The sequence below is a fragment of the Perognathus longimembris genome, chromosome 7, assembly GCF_023159225.1.
Source record: "Perognathus longimembris pacificus isolate PPM17 chromosome 7, ASM2315922v1, whole genome shotgun sequence".
In the NCBI taxonomy this organism is placed as follows: Eukaryota; Metazoa; Chordata; class Mammalia; order Rodentia; family Heteromyidae; genus Perognathus; species Perognathus longimembris.
Window position 1 is genome coordinate 42,160,668 of NC_063167.1, and position 21,714 is coordinate 42,182,381.

Sequence of the window (21,714 nt, forward strand, 5' to 3'; positions counted from 1 at the left end):
TACATTTTTTGTGATATTTTACACCCTCATTTTTCTTTCCCTTCCCTAGATCAGGTAGGCTACAATACCCAGTGTACCAAAATCATATACAGTAGTCACATGGTATACGCCAAAGGAAATTCACCTAGAACTTTAAATATAACGTCAACAATAGAGTTTGCTTATCCTTGTCTTATATGATCATATATACATAGCTGTTGTGCTATTGTGATCCACTGAGAGGTCTATTTTAGACCTTTTTAAGATACATAATGTAAGGTCGCTGACCCAAACCTGTGGAAATACCATTTGACAAGAAGTTTGTTGTTTCGCAGACCTGTACTCTACTGTACCCCCTACCCCTACCCTAAGTCATATATCAAGGAGACCATGCCCCTTTGTTCTCTGTGTTCTAGGCTTGTCTCGCTCAACATTATTTGTTCAAGTTCTGACCATTTCCCTGTGAATGCCAATATTTTATCATTTCTAATCGCTATGTAGTATTCCATTGTGTATAGATACCACAATTTTTGATCCATTCATCTGTAGAGGGGCATCTGGGTTGTTTCCATATTTTTGTATGCCCATCTTTTAACATTTTTCCTAAACTGACTACCAAGTGATTTTCTTCATTTCCTTCCTAGAGGTCAGTTATACAAACCATATATTTACCTGTTTGAATTCTCTACATTTTAAATACAAGGAATTACTTTTAAGAGTAAGAAATACCTCACATGTCACCTATGAATGACAGAATAGCTTAGTCAACGCACAATTACAAATCAGACTAAAACTTTAGAATTTGACCTAAAGGAATCAATATAAACATACCTTCACTCAACTAAAAAAAAAAATCCCAAACCAACTTTGTCTTTTCACATACTCCAAATTGAATGTAGAAGTAATATGCCATTATATAAAGTAAATTAATACGAATTACATTGTGGTCTAATAAAGATATCTCAAGTCAGTCATCTGAATCACTAAATGCATATTTATCATACACCAATATTAAGGAACTGTAATAAGCCCCGTGGACCATATAAGATAATGAGCCACAACTCTGCCCATGCAATTTATTGTGTAAGTACAGAGAGAATACATGTGAACAAATAATTGTCAAATGAGGTGAATGGAGGCTAGTGACTTAACTTTAGTTATTAAGCTAGACTTAGAAGAGGGAAGATAGGAAGCTTCTTTTCTTGCAATGGCTCACAAGCCAATGGAGAGTTGATAGAGGATAAATTTGCATTGCAGAGAGGAGGTTGATCTGTGAATTCGACTTTTCTTGAGAAGGATGAAAATAGGAGTTGCAATGCAATGTCCATAGGGACTAGCCTGGGACTGAACAACCCACACAACCCCAAATGCTGGGGGATTATAAATGACGTGGAAGCCTTCTTCCCTCCCAACAGTTCAGGCACACAGCATGTAAGGCGCAGTGCAATTGGCCTACCATTTAACAATGATAGGACCTCAATGACCAAGACAGAAGAGCATAGTTCTTTTGGATGAAATGACTGTGTGTTGTAGTCTGCTTACTTCCAGTAAGCAAATGAGATTTGATAACTTAAGCTGAGATCTTTTGATATTGCCAGGTAAAACAAACGTGCTGTGTTGTATATAAATATCCCTTCTTAGATACAAAGCTAACTCTGTTTAGTAAATATGTAAACTTTTTTTTAATGACCAGCCTTCTGGATGGCTTTTTGTCATCATCTCTTCTCTGACCTCAGAACAGCTCTGCAAGGTTACCTCATCTCTGCAAGTCTAGCTTTATCCTTTCTTACCCTAATGTTAGAAGGGAGATAGATGTTCAGTCCTCTTGTGAAATGAGATTTGGTTTCTCTATAATAGCATTTTCCATAATAACTGCTGATATCATCGAAGTAAAGAGAGCTTCTTTTCCTAACTACCCATGAAAGAATTTGGCTTTTTACATTTCTGCCTCCTCCAGAAAGTCTCATTTCTCCCCACTGAGTATGACTGACTCCACGGCATTGAAATCGGTTCCCTAATTAGGGATTCATTGAACAAGACTTCAGTGTATGAACTTTTTCAGCCATTTTATAGAAAATGAAAAGAGATCTGCTCCTATTTCATTCTCCTATACAATTGCTGCTGCACAGTGGTTGGAAATTTTGAGATAGATCATTGAGCAATCTGGGTTTTCATCTAAGGAATACTTAACAAAAGTCTGTGTTTTGCCCTCATTTCTGAGAGCCTTGTTCAAAATGGAAATGTTGAGACCTTTCAGGAATGTTTGATCAGCTTTCCTAATAGCATCTAAATTCTAAATTGCTTAAATTTATTTCTTTTATTTTCTTTCTCCTCTTTTCTCACTTCGCAATAAAGGAGACAAGCCAGATCAGTATAATTTCCCTGAAAGTCATTTTTATGACTTCATTTTTGTTACTGAGAACCAAGTATTAATCTGCTCAGACTTGCTTAGTAATTTCTTTAGGCATGTTATTTTTCCTATCATTTCTTAGGTTTCATCTCCTTCTTGTCTTGTTACAGAGTTCTCTAGTAGACTTCCAAATAACTGGTGCAGAAACAAAAGTTGTATAGTGACTTAGCATAGAGTGTTTACATAGCCCTTGTATTAAGGGCAAACTATAACTATAAACTAGTCCAGGCTATCTGATAATGTGAAAACCCTATGGAGAAATAGTTCCATTAGAACTTATAAAGAACTCATATTCTCTTGTTATTTTTCTGACAATCACACAGGTCACATATCTTACCTTATTAATTACATACATTCTATTAAGGGAAAATTAGAAGGCAGGTTGCTAGGAGGGGAATGAAATTATTTTTTGCAGTTCACTTCCTCAAGGTCACATGACATCCTAGTTTGAAAGTGTGGACTACATTATTTTGGCCCCTAACTAATTTCACTAACTAATACCGCCATTTAACTCTGGTTTTCCTTTATTTCCCAAAATATAAACAATAACAAATGACAAAAGGACATCCCAGGTCTTCTCATCAGAGAAATCGATGTCACTATCTCCATCAGATGCTTCACCTAGTGGATTATTTTCTTGTCTTGGTCCTATTTAGTGGAGAGGGAATAGCTGCATGATTCATATATATTTGAGTGGTTCTATTTTGCAGTGCTTATTGGCTGAAATTTCTAGTTCAATTTACTAGCAATGAAGAAAGGAAACAGAACCAATAGGTTTTCTGAATATTTTAATACACAGGGAAAATAAACATAAGTGAGCCCCAGCTTGAGTTATAGTCACTCAGGCATCTGGACTAACTACTACTTGCCAGATACTGTGTTACAACCTGGAGAGACAGAAACACAGAAGAGACTCTGCCTGCGCAATGGACTCAATACTTTCAAAAATAAACTCACAATTGGGCATGCTAAGTAGTGGGTTATAAGTATGTATGGTACACTGTTGATACTGAGTAAAGAGAAAAGGAAGCCTTAGGTAAGACTATTGATGGAGGTGACCACAGGCTAAATTCTGAAGGATAGATAAGATGTGGCCAGGGGCTGGGGATATGGCCTAGTGGCAAGAGTGCCTGCTTCATATACATGAGGCCCTGGGTTCAATTCCCCAGCACCACATATACAGAAAATGGCCAGAAGTGGCGCTGTGGCTCAAGTGGCAGAGTGCTAGCCTTGAGTAAAAAGAAGCCAGGGACAGTGCTCAGGCCCTGAGTCCAAGCCCCAGGACTGGCAAAGAAAAAAAAGAAGTGGCCAAGCAAATCTATAGGAAGTAATAGGAAAGAAATGGAGTCAGTTCCGGTTCAGTAGATTAAGGCAGGAGTCAAGGATAGTACCAAAACATAGAAAGCTAGATAAATAGTGGAAGATTCCTTTAAATAAGCGATTGAGAAGAGCAGGAGTAGGTTTTAGAAGGAGAAGAAAATGAGTTCAATCTTGGGCTTGGGCTAGGTAGAATGTCTGGATTGAATGCTAAACAGATACAAAGAGTTAGGGGTTTAAAACCCAAGAGAGAGAACTTTAAAAAAAAAAAAAGATTTGAGAGTCATGGGTGTATCTACTCATTCAACAAATGTTCCCTAACTGCTTTGTCTTAGGCATTAAGGACCCAATGGTGAAGAAATCAAACACACACACACATGCACATGCGAGCACACATGTATGTGTGCACGAGTGTGTCTGTGTGTGTTTTCACAATACCCAGTCTAGACCAGTAGCTGATGGCATGGAAGCAAATAAAATAACTTAAGAATTATACATGTACATACACAAATGTTCTGAAGAAAGATAAGAGACAAGAGAGAAAGAGGGAGAAAAGCACAGACCTTGGAGAACAAAAACATTTAAGAGGTGGGCCAAAGAAACAAAGCAACCTGTAGTAAGGACAGTTTGCTCAATTAATAATCTCAGCAAGGATCTCCCTGACCAAGTCCTTGCATCAAACTCAGCTTACTCCTTAAAGTATATTACTTGGCCTGGCCCTGGTGGCTCACACCTGTAATCCTGGCTACTCAAGAGGCTGAGAGCTGAGGAGCATGGTTCAAAGCCACTCTGTACATCAGTTTGACAATAATTTTTTTTTAAAGCCAGCCCAGTAGAAAAGTCTGTAAGTCTCTTATCTCTAACTAACCACCAACACTCCAGAAGTGGAGCTGTGGCCCAAGTGATCTTTATCATTTGAGAACTAGCCTTGAGTGAAAACTCTGAGGGACAATGCCAGGCCCTTAGTTCAAGCCCCAATACCTGCACACACACACATACACACACACACACACACACACACACACACACACAAATAATATATAATTTGGTGTTTGGGGCAGACTTAAAACACCGGTGTTTACTGAGTTCAGGAACTCTTTTTAGTTCTTTCTTAAAATAAGGGATTTCGAAGGTTGGAACTAAGACAAGTATCAAAGACAGAGATGAGCAAGAGTTGGAAACACATACCAATTTTCTTATTCAATTATGAATTAACTTATATGTATTTCAAGTCAATCTTAGTGCATATGGTAGCTGGATTTCCTTTATTAGGATCTGTGAGATAAATGTGGTCTAATGTTACCTCAATAATAATGAGAAAAAAATGTTATAATTTTTGTATTTATTTGGGGTTTGTTCCTTCTCAGTTCTCTTAATCCAAGTGATAGCACCTCAGGTACTTAGACTAAATAACTGGGTGAGGGTTGTTTTGACAGGTAAAGTTTCTTAAGTAATTTTAGGGTGAGATTTTTGTCATTTTATTTACAGTTATTGCATACCCTAAAAAATACACCTGTTTTATACATTGTGTGTTTGGCATAAAGTTGACTGAAATTTTTCTTTTGTGTCTCTGTAAAAATCCTTACCCAAAAAGCCATTGTGCGTGATGCACTGGTGGTTCACATCTGTAATCCTAGCTACTCAGGAGGGTGATATCTGAATATCACAGGTCAAAGCCAGCCCAGGCAGAAAAGTTCGTGCGATTCTTATCTCTAAACACTAAAAACACCAGAAATGGAGCTATGGCTCAAATGGTAGAGTGCTAGCCTTATGAAAAAGTTAAGAAAATGCCCAGGCACTGAGTTCAAGCCCCACAACTGACAAATATATATATTTGTTATATATTCAGATTGGTCTATTATCCTATGTTGCACTTCTTAAAAATATAATTTTCTTACAAATGACAGTTATTTTTTAAAATGCTCTTCAGCTAACAACAGATGCACTGGCTGACCGCTCAAGGAGAATCAACCTGTGTAGAGACAAAGACAGAAAAGTGCAGAGCCAGAGAGGGAAACTGTATGACATAATGAGTCTCTTGTAAGCTTTAGGTTTTTGAAAAAAAAATGCCATGAATGAACAGATGAGATAGGGGAAGATGATGGAATGGGGTGACTCTGATCAAGAAACATAGGGTAACGTAGACAGTCTTGTTAAATTGTAACCACCTTTGTACAATCTTTTTGAAGTTCAGAGAAAAGAATCAAGTAAAAGGTAAAGAAAATAATTCCATGAATGATTGGTGATAGACATAATATTAGACTCTTAAAGAAAATTAATCATATTTGGTAAACATGAAGAAGATAGAAAATGTAAAGGTTAAACAATTTAAACCATCAATTTATGTTATATTCTCCAAACAAAAAACTTTTTATTCTCTCAACAAGTCTAAATTATTACTTGTGCACTAGTAATTTGTTTTCATGTTTCATGAATGGATCTTGATTTTTTTTTTTTTTTTTGACCAGTCCTGGGCCTTGGACTCAGGGCCTGAGCACTGTCCCTGGCTTCTTCCCGCTCAAGGCTAGCACTCTGCCACTTGAGCCGCAGCGCCGCTTCTGGCCGTTTTCTGTATATGTGGTGCTGGGGAATCGAACCTAGGGCCTCGTGTATCCGAGGCAGGCACTCTTGCCACTAGGCTATATCCCCAGCCCGGATCTTGATTTTTCAATTATGGCTTTTTACAAATTGTCTCTTGTAGTGCCTGGAGAAATAAAGAGAACATATTTAAATCTTGTTTGATTTAACTGAATTAATAATCCCAACAGGTGTTTCTTTAGAGAATAATATTTCAAAATTTTAAGGGACTTCAGATACCTAGCCTGTGCTGTCTGTTCCCATTGCTCAAGTCTCAGCTCCTCCAAAGTAACCATTTCTCTTCAGTTGTCTTTTGCTTCAGATTTCCTGTTGAATTTTCTTAACATCTCAAAAATCACCCAGTTGTTTTGTCATAGCTTTCAACCTCCAGATTCAAACAGAAACTCTCTCTATAACCAAATGACTGCGTCCTCCCACATAAACTCAAACAAAGCCGGCTAGGAGATTAGGGATCGTATTCTTTAATCATAATGAAACGAATATTTTGAGCTCCGTTGTCTAAATGTCTTCTGTTTGTGACACTTGATTTTCTTTCATTTTTGTTTCCACAGGACACTTGGGCTTCCAGGACAGTTTTGTCACATCAGGTGTTTTCAGTGTGACTGAGCTAGTAAGAGTGTCACAGAGTAAGTAAATTGTGCTCTGATTTGGTCCCGATTTGCCCTGAGTTTGTGTCTACTTTGTGTCTAGTTGTCCTACTAACATAAAACATTTTCAAATTCCCTTTTTATTCTGCCATTGGAAGAATTTTTCCATAGAATTTGTTTATAAAAATAATCAAGATTTTGAACCAGGAAAATTAGGTATTTTAATGTGAGACACTAGAAGATGGATCAAAATTCTGAATGTCTCATAGATGTCATAGTACATGGTATGAACGTAGTTGCAAAAATTTACTAGTGCTCTCTGGTTTCTAAGAAATTCTGCATTTTAAGAGAATTTGTTTCTGACCTTTAAACAATGCTAATGTCCTCGGCATGAGTGACACAGTACAGTGTGATCATTAGCAGCTTGTCAATAGTGACTAACCACAGTGAATGAAGAGTACCTGCCACCAGCCCTCTTCAGTTGATCAAAGGCCTATTGATTGTATTTTCACTACAGCATCAACCCGACAGTCCAAGGAGTACACGAGTCTCTTTCCCTCCATGCTTCCATTCAACCATCCATTCGTCTTTATCTCCATCCCTCCATTTATTTCTCCCTCCTCTTTTCCTCCTTCCATATATCTCTCCATCTGTCTCTCTCTTTACACTACATGCAAACACACACACACACACACACATACACACCCCTTACTTTTCTCAAGAACATGTTTCCATTTTTTAAAAGCATGCTTACAATGATTGTGATGTTCTAGGTCTGTTCTAGGTCTCAATTTTTAAGAAAAAATACCAGATGTTAATATTCTTTCTTAATGCCCCGCCTACTTCAAAATACCAATACTAGGTAAAACGGTTACCTATTTGATGTTAAGTATTGCTTTCAAGTGACATCAGGTCTTACATGGAATGAGATGGAGTAAAAGCAAACCTTTTTACTTCATATTCATTCTCTGCATTCACTGTGTTGCAGACTCACATGATTACCAGGTAAGCTAGTCACGTGCATGAAAGAGGACAGGTGGGGAAGATAAAACCATCCTGATCTCCAGAGTCTAGATTCTGTCTGCTCTTGTTTCAGTCATTCTCAGGCTGGGAGAGTCCTAAGAGTCTAAAAAGTAATATTATTCTCTCTCACTTTTGTGAGAAAGAACCCAAAGACTCCTACATTTACTACTTGTCAGTCATTGTTGTAGGCCTTTGAGAATAAAATATAAAATAATCATTGTATTAAACATCTCACCTATGAATTTTACCCCAGTTTTACATAAGGGTTCAATTGAGGATCTATTAAAGTTACCTAAAGTCAAACAGTAGGCCAGTGGCTCAGCTAAGTGTAGGCAATTTAGAAATCATACTCATAGTCTGGGTCAGGGGAACTTAAAAAACTAGACAAGGGAAAAAGTGGAAAAGTCACTATGAATGTCAAAATTCTGAGAGTCAGGGGCTCCCTGGTGGATTCTGCAGTGTTTAGTAGAGGGAAGTTGGGATTCCAAGGAGAGAGGCATTAGGAACAATAGATGATGAGTTGGAATGCAGCAGCTTCTACTCTCTGATTGAAGTGTGCTCAGGGATACAGCCAGTTGAGAGTTGAGACGATTTGAGTCTTTTGTTAATAAAGAGGATATATGCAGCTCTGGTTATTACATAGCTAATAATCAAGCTTTTTGTCATAGACAAGTAACAATGCCTGAGTATATATGTTTCTCTTCACAAGACATTGAAAAGGATCGATATTCTACATGCTCCTTATAATTTACTAATAGAAGTATAACAAGGATATATTCAGAGTGTACCTGCCATAGTAGCGTAACAGGGAGATAAATTTATTGAGCCTTTACTGGGATCCAAATATAGACTCAAAGATTTTTTTGTTAAAAAAATGCTTTTAAACTCTAAGATTGGAGCACTAATCCATTTTATTCTGCCCTGCCTGCCGCAATGCTTACATTTAGTCTTCATTACCATCAGAATTCCAAGGCCTGGGGTTGTTAAGACAAAGGCCACACTGCTGAAAACCATCTCAGCATTGCAGCCTTTTCCACTTCCTGTACTCCTCTTTCACCCTTTTTCCACTGGGTCTTAGACAGAGTGGTTGCCAAGTGAATTCTAAACCTGCCTTCAAGACTGCCAGAGGGGATGGTTGTACCCAGGATTGAGTTTGCCAAGGGACCTGGATTTGTTTTCTGTTCCTGTGTAGGGCATTGTATCGCCCATGTCTGGCATCATGAGCATCCTTCGGCTTCTGAATGCCTTTTGATTCTGCACACTGCTGTGTAATCGCCCCAGGACTCAATCACACATGGCCTTGTGCTGACTGAAACCATTCGGCAAGAGCAAGATTGGGCTGTGTCAGCTAAACCATGGCTTCAGGCCAAACTGATCAACTATGTTCCAGAGACCCTCTCTTCCTCATATATCCTTAATCTAGGTTTGTCAGAGTCTATTCTACAAGTTACCCTTGGTTGCTGTGACAGAGACCTCCACACTCAGGTTTTCTCACCCATACTCCTTTCTGAAAAACTTACCACTAAAATCACGTAAGGGAGTTGGCGTTCTTAGCTAGTTCCTCACAGTGCCCTCCACTTTCTCCTCTAAGCCAGTGTTGTGTTAGGGACACTGTCTGCAGATGAGTAAGGATGGAGATGCACCCTGCACACCTGAATAAGGAATCAACAGGCATGTGGGTTGATTAAACCAATGATGTGAGGATGCAGTGTTAGTATGAAATTTACAGTAGCTTGAGTTTATCATGCAAATACCATGCAGTAGGCATGGTGTGAAGAAGCTGGGAGACACTGTCGCATTCAGTGCTGCTGTGGTTATGGACAGTGTCTTTTTATTCAGATAAAGGAGACCATGCTGCTCAAAGAACTTAAGCATCTTGCTCTTTCTTTTTACTTTGCTGCACTCAGTTGGCTGACTGCAGACATGTTTGTGTTGCTCTCTCCTGAATTATAGAACCAAATAAAACCCAAGGATTCAGAACTTTTATTGAGTCATTAGTTCTTGTTGAATTGATAAATGTTTAGCTTGTTAACTTGTGCTTTAAAAATGATTAAGACTGTAATGTAAAATTAGAAAAATATTTAAATTTTGGGGCATGATTTTGCTTTTTACTAACAATTTGTGGGGGGGGGGCATTGTTGGGCTTTTCTTTTTTCCAGTGCTGGAGATAAAATCAGGGATTTATACAAGCTAGGCAAGTGGCTCTACCAACAAGGCTGGACACCTCAGCCCTAACTTTATATTTTTTAGAGCAGGTTTTGAGGCTTATACTTTTTAAAGAAGTTAACAGGAAGTAGAGAAATCACTTATACTCATCCTCAGCAATTTCCCCTATTATTAACACCTTTTGTTGGTATGGTAACTTTTTTGTTATTAACAGCTAATATTGATACATAATTATAAAAAACATAGTTTATGTTGGGTCCAGTCTTTTACATTTATTCCTCCTTTGCTTTCTGTTGGCCTTGACAAGTGTGTAAGGACATGTGTTCACTATTATGGGTATCATATAGAATTGTTTCACTGACCCCAAAGTGCCAAGCCTCATTTGATCATATACCTCATATACCTCCTTCCCACCTTTTTGTTCTCTCCATTGTTTCACCTTACACGTGGAGAGAGAGACAGAGAAGGGAGAAAGGGAGGGAGGGAGGAAGAGAGAGAGGGAGGGAGGGAGGGAGAGAGAGAGGGAGAGAGATGTTTTGGGGGTTTTGTTTGCTTGTTTGTTTTGTCAGTCCTGGGGCTTGAACTCAGGGCCTGGTCCCTGTTCCTGAGTCTCTCTATACTGAAGGCAACCGCTTGAACCATAGCTCCACTTCCAGCTTTTTCTGAGTAGTTTATTGCAGATAAAAGTCTCACAGACTTTTCTGCTCTGGCTGGCTTTGAATTGTGATCCTCAGATCTCAGTCTTCTGAGTAGCTAGGATTACAGATATGAGCCACCCAGCTAAAAAAAAAAAAATTTGGGGGGTGGCGGGGGGCAATCATGGGGCTTGAGCTCAGGGACTAGCTCTTTTGCTCAAAGCTAGCATTCTACCACTTTGAGCCATAGCACCACTTCTACACCTGGATATTTTTTAATGTCTCTAAATTCCTTCCTCTTTGTTGCAAATTTGTTCTTAACCTTGTCTCCCAGACTCATCTATTCTGCCACTTCACCCCAATCACACCAAATCCGTGGCCATGTGCAAGACCTGGGATTCTCACAGTAATCAGTAATGCTGACCTTGACCTCAAAGAAAGATTGAATTTCCCCCACCCCCTTCTCTACTTAGGATGTATTTAAGATTTAGTTTTTAAATTTGACAATGTAAATATTTACTTCCACCAGGTTGCCATCTAGTTTTTTGCCTTTTCATTTTCCTCCTTTTTAGCTGTGCTAGAGTAGAGAGCTGCTAGTTCAGTAGTCCCCCAGGAGGATTCACGGAAATAACGATGTGCTAAGTTTGTTGTTTATATTAGTGTTCCTGCCAAGGTGGCAATGGCAGAGAAACTCTAGCAAAAGCTGCTGGCCTCCAGTCACACAGTCAGAGGTGAGGATCAGGCAGCCAGGCTGCCTGACCTTAAATCATATTAGCCAGACACATGGAGTGAGTGGATTCAGGATTCCTGGTGATTGGCTGAAGGTTGCAAGCACCCAGAACTTCCCTGCCACCTTTGACTCCTGCCTGCTACCCTTTCATTTTTTTAAAAAATATATATAGTCATCTACAGCCTGTGAAAGGCAAGAAAAGGAGAACCCCATTTCCCCAGCAAAGAACAATAAGTCTGTATTTGTTCTAGTGTTGCCTTTTCCCTCATGTTGTACGACCATCTGAAAGTAGTTCAAGTTATTTATGACCTTGTTCTGTGGGAGGAGAAAATACAGACCACTGAATGCTCTGCCAGAGATAAGGAGAGAGGTATTCCATGCTGGGAAGTGGGGGGGAGGGGAGGAGAGGGTCCCACATGGTCCCACATGCTAATAGTGTGGTTCAAAATCACTAAAGTTGTTTTAGCATAATACTCTGAGGAAGGAGACAGGAGCCATCTGTTGAGATGGCCTTACAAGATGCTCCATTCTCAAACAAAGCATACTAGAGGCGATTTCAGATTGGTCTCTTTCCCTTCAGTTGCTACAGAGACCACTCTGTGGCTGCTAAGTGATATGGCTTTGAGGGTTCTCTGTCAGCACCTGATCTTTTGTTTATTTTGTGCCCATGTGTCTGTCCTCTAAGTATGTGCCCTGAGGTTGTCAAATGGCCCATTTGATATGAACGTAGAAAATTCTTTCTCTTGAGAAAAAAATTAAAAATCCACCACTTCTGCCCATTTCCTTCCAAAGTGCTGACTCTATTTTCCTTGAAGTTGGTGGAGTGACTCTGAAACCTTAAATACTTCCCTGGGAACAAGGGAAACCACTAATATACACAGGCCATTGTGACTCTGGCCTGGTAAGTTCTAATTTTCTAGCAGTGGTTTGTACACTCAAGCTGGCTGCAAGGGTTAAGTAAACTTCGTGGCTAAGGATGACTTCACAGCCCTGGAATTTAGAAAAGCTGGGATTCTCAGTACACTGTGGCCAGCCTTAGCGTCTTTGGGTGTGAAAACTGCTCTCAGTTACCCAGACTGAGCTTTGGTTCCTGTTGTACTACTTGCAGAATCTATTAAAATCCAGCAGCTGAATTGTCCTGGCTCTGCCATCAAAGCCTGGCTGCTGGATTGAACTTCAGGGTTCCCGGAGCTGTTTGTCAATGGAGAGTGGCAGTGAATGGAAGCAGGCATATGCCTCAGCCTGGCATGAGGTGGCACCCTAGTGGCTGTTTTCTGCCTTGGAAATGTGTGCTCACTCTAGTTTCATAGAGGAACAGGCACGAAGATCCAAATGCAGTTCATTCGTAAACTTCTTTTTTCAAGTCTGTAGTACTTAGTATGTCTTCTAGTGCTTCTAGCCATGCTCATAGACTTCTAGGGAGGAATTTTATAGGAGCTGGTGGCCTTCGACACACCTGACCTGGTAGAATGTCTAACAACAGAATAAACTGGGCCACCAGGCACAATAAGAAAATGAAAGTCTTCCGTAGGAACAAGCCTCAACTTGAAAATACAAAACATTCTTGCATAGAAGGACTGGTGAAGAAATGGGTCTTGGGCAAGAAATTCCAGACATTAAGTTCTTTAGATCCTTTGTAGATGCTTTTAAAATATTTACATTCCTTTATATCCTTATTAAAGTGGGATAGATTTAAAACTTTCTTCCCTGAGTAAGTGGCCTGTGTGGTATCCTCAGTTAAGGACTATGATATTGTGATCATGGCATAGAAATTCACTTTTAAGATACTTTAGGTTCTTAAGGAAAAAAATCTTCTCTTGAGAGAAAGCATTTGAGCTTGAGCATTAAAGGAAAAACAAAAAAGATGATAATAAAAAATAGACTGCAGCCCTAGCACAAACACTTACGGTGACCTTGCCTTTCATCTGCCATTACACAATTCAATGGCAGCCCACTCAAACTATGCTCTCGATCAATATCCTATTAAAGCAGCACAAAAGTCTCCATAAACTTAGTGGTTAGCTATGTTTATAAATGGAACTCAGCATAATTAGGTGGTCAATAGCAGGCTCTACTAGTAATTTTAAAATGAACATCACACATTTTATATCTGTAGAAGTCAGTGGCACCTCTTCTAGAGGGTCTGGTGTAGAGCAGACAATAGGCTGATAGCCCTTTAAAAAATGCTAATATATATCTCCAAAAAACAGATTTTAAAGAAAATCTGTCAAGTTTTATCGTACTAGATGTTGATTGGCCTTGGTTTTTTTTTTCCAATCATCTTATTCCAAATAGATTATATCACTGCAAATGTTTCATTTTCTAGTTTTAATCAACTCCTTATAAAGAGATGAAATAATAAATTTTGCCACACTCTTAGGAGTGGCTTAATTTATCAGGTTTCCTCTATGGTAACTCAATAAATTTTCAAAATAAATATTGAAATTGAATTTGTTAAGAATGTTTTGTTGTGTAATTTTCATCGACGTATCTGGGGTGAATATTATTCAGTGAAGTGGGCAGCAAATGAAATGGACTGGCAATAATAGAACCTGTCCAAACACCATTTTCTCTGAGTCCTAGCTCTCAGTATGAGTGGTCAAACTCTCTTCTCCTCGCCCAATAAAAAATGAGCCACAGACAGTGAGAGATGGCCCCACCCATAGGCTGACTGTCCTTAGCCACCATTTGAAATAAGCATGCACCTGTATTGGGCAGGTGCCCTGTCCGGGGTATTGTGGACCACTGTCCCAGCTGAAATTAAATGAGGGTAAGAAGGAGCTTATGACACTTGCAAATGCTCTAGCCATACTGTATATGGAAGCTCCTGTCCTTTCTGTTATAGTCATACAATTCTACTTCCTGGTTAGAGATAGCAATGAGAGTCCTCACGCAGGACTCAGGAGCCTTTGTTCTATGGTTACAACTGAAGATGCTACTGTGTTCGTCAGACTATACACTCTCCCAGCACAAAGATTTGGCCTAAGGAGAAGCCAAATGCATAATACTTATCTGCACATAGTAACTAGCTGTCATAAACTCTATTTGTACATTCATCTATTTCTAATATTTTCTTTTTTGGCTATACTGGGGTTTGAACTCAGGGCTTTATGCTTACCCCCAGCTATTTCTAACCTTTTCAGAGTAATGCATTATACTTCCTATATGTAGAATATAAAACTCACATTCAAGATCATAAACTATTTTATTACTATAAAATAATTCAGGATAAAGAGATACTAACCAAATTCTACCACTTAGCTGTATAACTAAGGGAAGTATTTAACCCCTTTTAACTATATTCTCCTCATAGATTATAGTTGTTTATTTAATTTAAAATGTATATTTTGCCCCAATTGTGTGCTGAGCCTAAGTCTTAGTACAGAAATGGTAATGACTCTCATGAGTGTTATATGGATTAAATGAGATATTGCTTTGTGTCTGGTATGTATAAGAGGCTCAGTAACCATAACTACCATGATGCTTATTAAACAAAGCTTTGGTCCTGTGTCTACTCAGTACTCCAAGCCTGCACTTAAACTGACCGCCATCAGCACATTTATTTTCAAATGCATGTGTGTATATATTAAAAATGACCGATTTTAGAGTTATGATTTAACCATTGTAATGCCCTCTTCGTTGTTAATAATTCTGATAGATTAAGGATTTACCAAAACTAGCTGCTAGAGAAAACCAGAAAATTCTTTTTCTGTGTGATTTGAGTCCCAATTGGTATTTCTGCAATGTTCTGGTTAACTAATAGGTAACAAGGTGTTTTAAAATTTTCAGTCTAATCCTGACACATTAACAACTTTTTAAGTAGCCAGCCATGCCTGGATTATTTGTATCAAAGTTTTACAAGTTGGACTTTTTCCTACAGAATTTTACCTTTTTTTCTTGCTTATAAATTATGAACAACAGTTCTAGAGTCGTTGCTGACAATGTTTTTGAGTTTTTGAGTATTATTTTTTGTTTGTGTATTTTTTTTGTTTGTTGTGGGCTTGAACTTAGGTTCTAGGCACTGTCCCTGAGCTTTATCACTCAAGGCTACCACTTTGAGCCACAGTGCCATTTCCAGTTTTCTGGGTGTTAATTGGAGATAAGAGTCTCATGAACTTTCTTCTCTGGGCTGGCTTCAAACCATAGTCCTCAGATCATACCTCTTGAATAGCTAGAATTACAGGCATGAGCCACTGGCACCAGGTTTGACAATGTGTTTTTAAGTAAGCCTTTCTGTGATTGTAAGTTTCATTTTTTAACTTCATTCTTTAACATTTTTATTGTTATTATAGACATGACTACAACAGGTTTACGCTTATAAAAGTCAGGTAAAGAGTGCATTTGTTTTTGGACAATGTCACTCCTTCCCTTGCTCTCTCCCAGTTTTTCCCTACCATCCCAACCACAAGTTGCATAATTGATCTTCAACATAGTATCTAGTAACTACTGCTGTATTTATGTAAGCTTCATTTTTAAGAGCAGATATTAATATCTAATAAGTAACACTAAGGAACATCTTTGTGCTTTCCAGAAGCCTAACAGAAATCCTTTCTTTACCTCATACTAAGGCCACAAATATTGCTGAGATTTGGTCAGGGATAGGTTTTCCCAGCTACCTTTAGCTGATTAGAAAGGCTATTGCTAGTGGCCCTGTGTGCATGCCTAAGATGAGATGGGTAGGGGCCACAGTCAACAAAGCCACACATTAAGTGAAATACAGGAGCAGAACTAATCCAGTATGTGATTAATAGGGGTCTATATTAACACCCAGGATTTCTCAGTTGATGGAGGAAGAAAAAAAATTAAACAGCTCTTGGTGAAAATACTGCAAACAATTATTTTTGCAGGCAGCTGGATTCATATGTAGTTGGGAAAGGGCTCTGTTGCTATAGCTCAATTTCCTAGTAGGTAATGGTCAGATCGTCTCCGTGCACTCTGGGTGAAGGAGCATATGTGCAGAAGCCCTTTCCCGGTTTATAGATCCTTGTGGTGAAAAAGACCTCTTAGGCCATCAAATCCATCCTCTGTCAGGGAAGACTGAATCCTACGGCTGAGGCTATATTGTATACTAAACGGGCACCACATTTGACCTCAACCAAAAGCCAAGATGAGATGATGCTCTAAAATGCAGAAAATCAATTTCAGTCCCAAAGGCAGAAGCCACTAATGCAGATCAGTCAGCATCGCTCACCCCTCTATGACTGCTCTGCTTGACTATATGAGGCTCCATGTCCAAGACAACCGGAGCTACCACTCCTCTCACCACTAGACAAAGACGTGACAGCAATGAGGAGCAGATAGAAGTTTTACCACTTACATGGTGGGTGGTGATTATTTTTCCATTTGAATCTCACTGGATTCATCTCCCTAGTAATTGATGACAAAAGAAAGACAGGGAGACCAGAAATGTGGCTTCTGGGGGAAAAAAATCATTGTTTCTTTGGGCCAATGTCTAAGAAATACTTAAATTCAGATTACCCTGTAAGTATTTATTTAGCTATGTCATCCTAATTTCAATCCTCACACCCAAATTGCATATCCTGAACCTCATAGCTAATATTCTTATTTGAAACTTGGAACACTATAAACATCCATCTAAATATTCCATCTAAAGATGTACTGTATTTCAGATAAAATACCCAGCACATTTTCTGGCACATAATGGAAAGTTAGTAGATATTAGTTATTCTTAACTTTTTTCATTAACAAGCTCAGAAAATATTAGTTCAACTCAATAGACATTTGGTACCGATGCAGTCCACCATAGAAATATGAACATAGAAATAAGAAGAAATCCATTCTTCTTCCATAGGGCAGACATCTCCATCTTTCAGCCTCCAAGACTGAATTTGCTTTTAGGGCAATAAGGTGCCATAATTTGCATGGTTTACAAATTCAGCATATAAACCGTCTATCAAAGAGAAATTATCTTCATGGACAAGTTGGAGGCCTTATTTTAATAAAATGGAAACTCTTTTTTTTTTCAGAAGGAAAAGTTCCTCTTCCCTCTACCTTTCCCACCACCACACACACTCACATTTCTTAAGTCACACTCATGTGAACAAGGTGGTCTAAGTTAGCAGATGCCCTTCGATGGGTTAAAACCAGTCTGCTGGCTTTTGGCACCTTCTACCACATTTCATTTAAAAAAAAAAAAAAGCATTGCTTAAATCTTTTCATAGCAGCAAGCACATTTTCACATAGAGGGAAATCCGAGTTTTAGTTCAGTGCTTTTCTTTTATGTTCCTGTTTGGAAAGCCCTACTCCTAGCATGCATTTGGCCAGATCCTTTAGAAAGCAAGGGTAGGAAAAGGGAGATCAGCACAAGGTTTACAGACCAGAAATCTGCTTGGCAAGGATTTGCTAAAGACTGTGGTGTAGAAGCTGCAGAGAAAGTACCTTGATGATTGATTTCCATTCAAGTCAGACTGACTGCAGTGTGGTCATTTTTCTAACCCATAACTGCTCACACTGCAGCAGTCTGCTATCTGCAGGGTGTCTGAATTATAGCAGCCTATGTCCGTGTTACCTCTTATCCAAATTACTTACACTCGTTTCTTTTTCCATGCAAATTCATCAGGTTTACAGCCCCTCGTAGCCACAGTCAGGAAACTCTGACAGAGAGCACAAATTGATAAAATGAGTTAATTTTACCATACTTATTATTTTTTTCTTTCTAAAAGCCCTTTCTTATTGGCAGCGTGCAGGAAGCATATTACAGTAAAAGGAAGATAACAAAGGACTTGGATTTTCTTGCCATAAATTACTTTCCAAGTTAATTCCCTCTAACGATGAGTCCAGATTTGCTGGAGTTTTCATAGCATTGTGCGTTGTACAACTGTGCCTTTGATAGAGAAAAAGAACAAGTATTTTCCCATGTTCACTCCTTTTGTGCCAGTGACATGGACTTTCTTACAAGATCTTTGCCTCTGGAATGCAAAACAACACTAAATTGTTCAAAGCCCATGGAACTCGGTGCTGTTGTGGGACTCCCCACTTTCCCCCTGCCCCTGCCAGTCTTAAAGTACAAGCTCTCAAAACCTTCATGAGTATTGTAGATCCCTCTAAAGTCTGAAGGAAGAGGAGGAAGAGAAGGAGGAAGAGGAGAAGGAGGAGGAGGAGAAGGAGGAGGAGGAGGAGGAGGACGAGGAGGAGGAGGAGGAGGAGGAGGAGGAGGAGGAGGAGGAGGAGGAGGAGGAGGAGGAGGACGAGGACGAGGACGAGGAGGAGGAGGAGGAGAAGAAGAATGAATAATCCTCAATTTTTCAGAGTTATTTTTCCAGGTTGGAAATCAAGTGCTAAATCTTCATCATCTTTGAGGGGTGGGAGGAAGGAGCTATGGCCCTTATGCCATGTTTGCTCATAGCCATGTGGCTTTGAGGAATCGATGGTGTGTGGTGGTTAATCTGTACAATGTGTGCCTGGTGAGGGGTGAGGTTTTCATTCTCTTGTGGACTGCTTTTCCTCAGGCATCTGGAATGATGCCTGGCACCAGGGAAGTGCTTCATAGTGTGGCATCCCTTTGGGTGCAGCCTCTCAGAGCACATGTGCCATTAGCACTACGCTGGACACACTCCTAGTCATTCAATGAATGCTTCCTGCTGATTCCTGTTGAACAAGTTGTAAACTCAGTGCATCAGTAATCTCCCAAGCAGAGTAACTTGGAAATTTGGATAGTTGTTTTTTTTTTTTTTTCATCACACTCCTCTTTCCAACAATGCAAGCCTGAGCAGATTGTCTCTGGTGGATGGCAGAAGTTCAATAACCACAACATTCTCCAACTACTAATGTGTATAGAAGAGCAGGTCATTAAGAGGGTTGGCTACTAAAGTAACCCCTTTCTTCCAATAGCCCACATCACTATAATGATTCCTTAATAGCGAACCATTTGTTAATAAATGACACAAAGAGTACAGTCTACTCATGACAGGAAAGAGAGGGAAGGGGGCGGGTGGCCCATGACTTAGACATAACATCTGAAGACTCAATTTCCAAAAATTAATGTTTTAAGAAAAACTTCTTAGTGGAACAAGATACTTCAGACTACAGTAATTGCAATATTGTTTAAGAAATGAAGAGCTCTTCCACTACTACATTATGCATATTTATAGAAGTCTAAGTTTCAAGCCTGGCATGGTGACTTAAACCTATACTCCTTCCTAGCTCTTTGAGAGACAGAGATTGGAGGATAATGGTTTGAAGGCAGCCTGGGCATCGAAGTTCAAAACCACTCCATATCAAGCAATGGCTGAGCATGATGATGGTGTGTGCCTGTTACCCAGCTACAGGGGACTCACAATGACTGAGCACATTGGCATGCACCTATCAACAAGAAGAACAAGTAGGAAAATCCCAGCTTAGGCAGGATAGTGAGAACCAATGGAGAATGGAGCTGGAGGCATGGCTAAAGTGGTAGAGCACCTGCCTTGCAAGTACAAGGTCTAGAGTTCAGCCCTTTAGTACTGTCAACAAGAAAAAGTAAAAAAGAATTTCAAGTTTCATTTTTCATAGCTTCTCTTGGTTACCAGCATTTTGTGCACAAGAGATGTTTAGAAACACAAAAGAAGCACTGGGATCTTGAGATGGAAGGTCCTGTGGTCTGACCTCTGACTTCATGACCCGGGGAAGTTGTTTCGCTTCTTTGTGCCTCATTTTCTTCCTAGTGGTGTTGAAGATTAAGTGGAATGACAGTCTGGAGCTTTTAGTCCAGCACTTGGCCTGTATAAGAATCACTTGTGATGTCAGGATAGTAATGAGTAGTAGGGGTGTTGGTTTTGCATGTTTATTATAATTATCATTAGAATTATGAGACCAAGAAAATGTAATGACAAAATCAAGTTTCATGGGGTTATTGGCAAGGTTGGCATCTTAGACAATCTCCCTATTCCCTGGCTAGTTGTCTTTGTTGTCTTCAAAATGCAGCTCTGTCTAGTTGGAGTGGGTCTCACATGTAAATGTGACACACTTAAAGATAATAATGCCTGCCATTAAAGATACTGGTGCAACATCAGGTTTGACGGTATAGGGAAGAGGAAAGAAATGCTATCGTTGGTCCAGTCTCTCCTTAACATCTGAGTTTAACTTGCAGGGGATCTAGAATCTCAGTTAAGTCTCCAGCCTTAGAAGCCTAACGTGATATTCAGAACAAGGTAGCTGCTGGACAAGCCGTTTAACCCTTGACAACTTATGAGTTTCCTAATTTGCAGAAAAAAGAACTCAATACCATTATTAGCTAAAAAACACATTACACACCTTACTGATAATCTGTATTTGTTAGAAGAGTATTCCCTTTCATTTTTGTATATCCTTTCTGAGTGGACAATTGAAAATGAGTCTCTCAGACCTATCGCTATCTTGGAGGGTATGTCAGCCACTGCAGACTTCTGTTTCCTTCCTCCAGAGCCTCGTCCAAACTTCCGGTCTCTGACTGGGACTCCTCCATCACTTTTCCCCACCTCTGATAGTTAGCCTTCTCTCATGTATTCTGTTCTTAAATTTTCTTTTTAAATTATATTTTGATTATCTTTAAGTAGTTTACAAAGGACTTTACCGTACATCAAATCAGTTCATAAGGACAATGCATCTTGATTGATGTCCCCTTTCATCATTTTCCTCCATCCATTCCAATCACTCCCACCCCCAATTTGCTTACTTTTTCACAGGATATGCATTGAATTTTATGTCTGTATTCCGTTGCCCTTCCTATCTTAATTCTTCTATCCTCCTCTCCCTGGCTTCCTACACACACACTTTGCAAGTGCCAGTTTTTTGGTATTCATTTCATTGGACTGTGAGTTCAGTTTTCTAAGGAATTACACCATTTGAATTCTTCCCTGCAAATACCATACTTCAGTTAATACATCTGTGCATACTTGCAAACAACCCTGTATGTGCTTACTTGTACATTTATAAATTAGCCCTAACTTACACATATGAGAGAGAACATGTATCCTTTATCTCTTAGGCCTGACTTGTTTCACTTAACAAGTTTTCCCAAGTCCATTTATTTATTTATTTTTTGCAAATGATGTAACATTATTCTTTCTAGTGGATGAGTAAAATTACTGTGTGTGTGTGTGTGTGTGTGTGTGTGTGTGTGTCTGGGATGATTCCATACCTTGCCTGTAATGAATAGTGCTACAATGAACATAGTAACGTAATTGGTCAAGTGGCTCTACTGTGTCCTGATTTGTAATCTTTTGGGTAAATTCCTGAGTGGTATTTTGGGATCACAGGAAGTTCTGTTTCATATTTTGAGTAATCTTCAGA

General features: G+C 39.2%; 1 protein-coding gene across 5 annotated transcripts in view; it reads left to right on the forward strand.

The window, feature by feature from the left end:
• Nfia (nuclear factor I A) overlaps positions 1 to 21,714 on the forward strand; it is a 378,241-nt gene that overhangs the window by 241,153 nt on the left and 115,374 nt on the right. For all 5 annotated transcript variants that reach the window (XM_048351438.1, XM_048351441.1, XM_048351439.1 and 2 more), the window contains one exon: positions 6,856 to 6,930. In XM_048351438.1, coding sequence (XP_048207395.1) covers positions 6,856 to 6,930 — 75 coding nt within the window. The remainder of the gene's footprint in view (positions 1 to 6,855; positions 6,931 to 21,714) is intronic.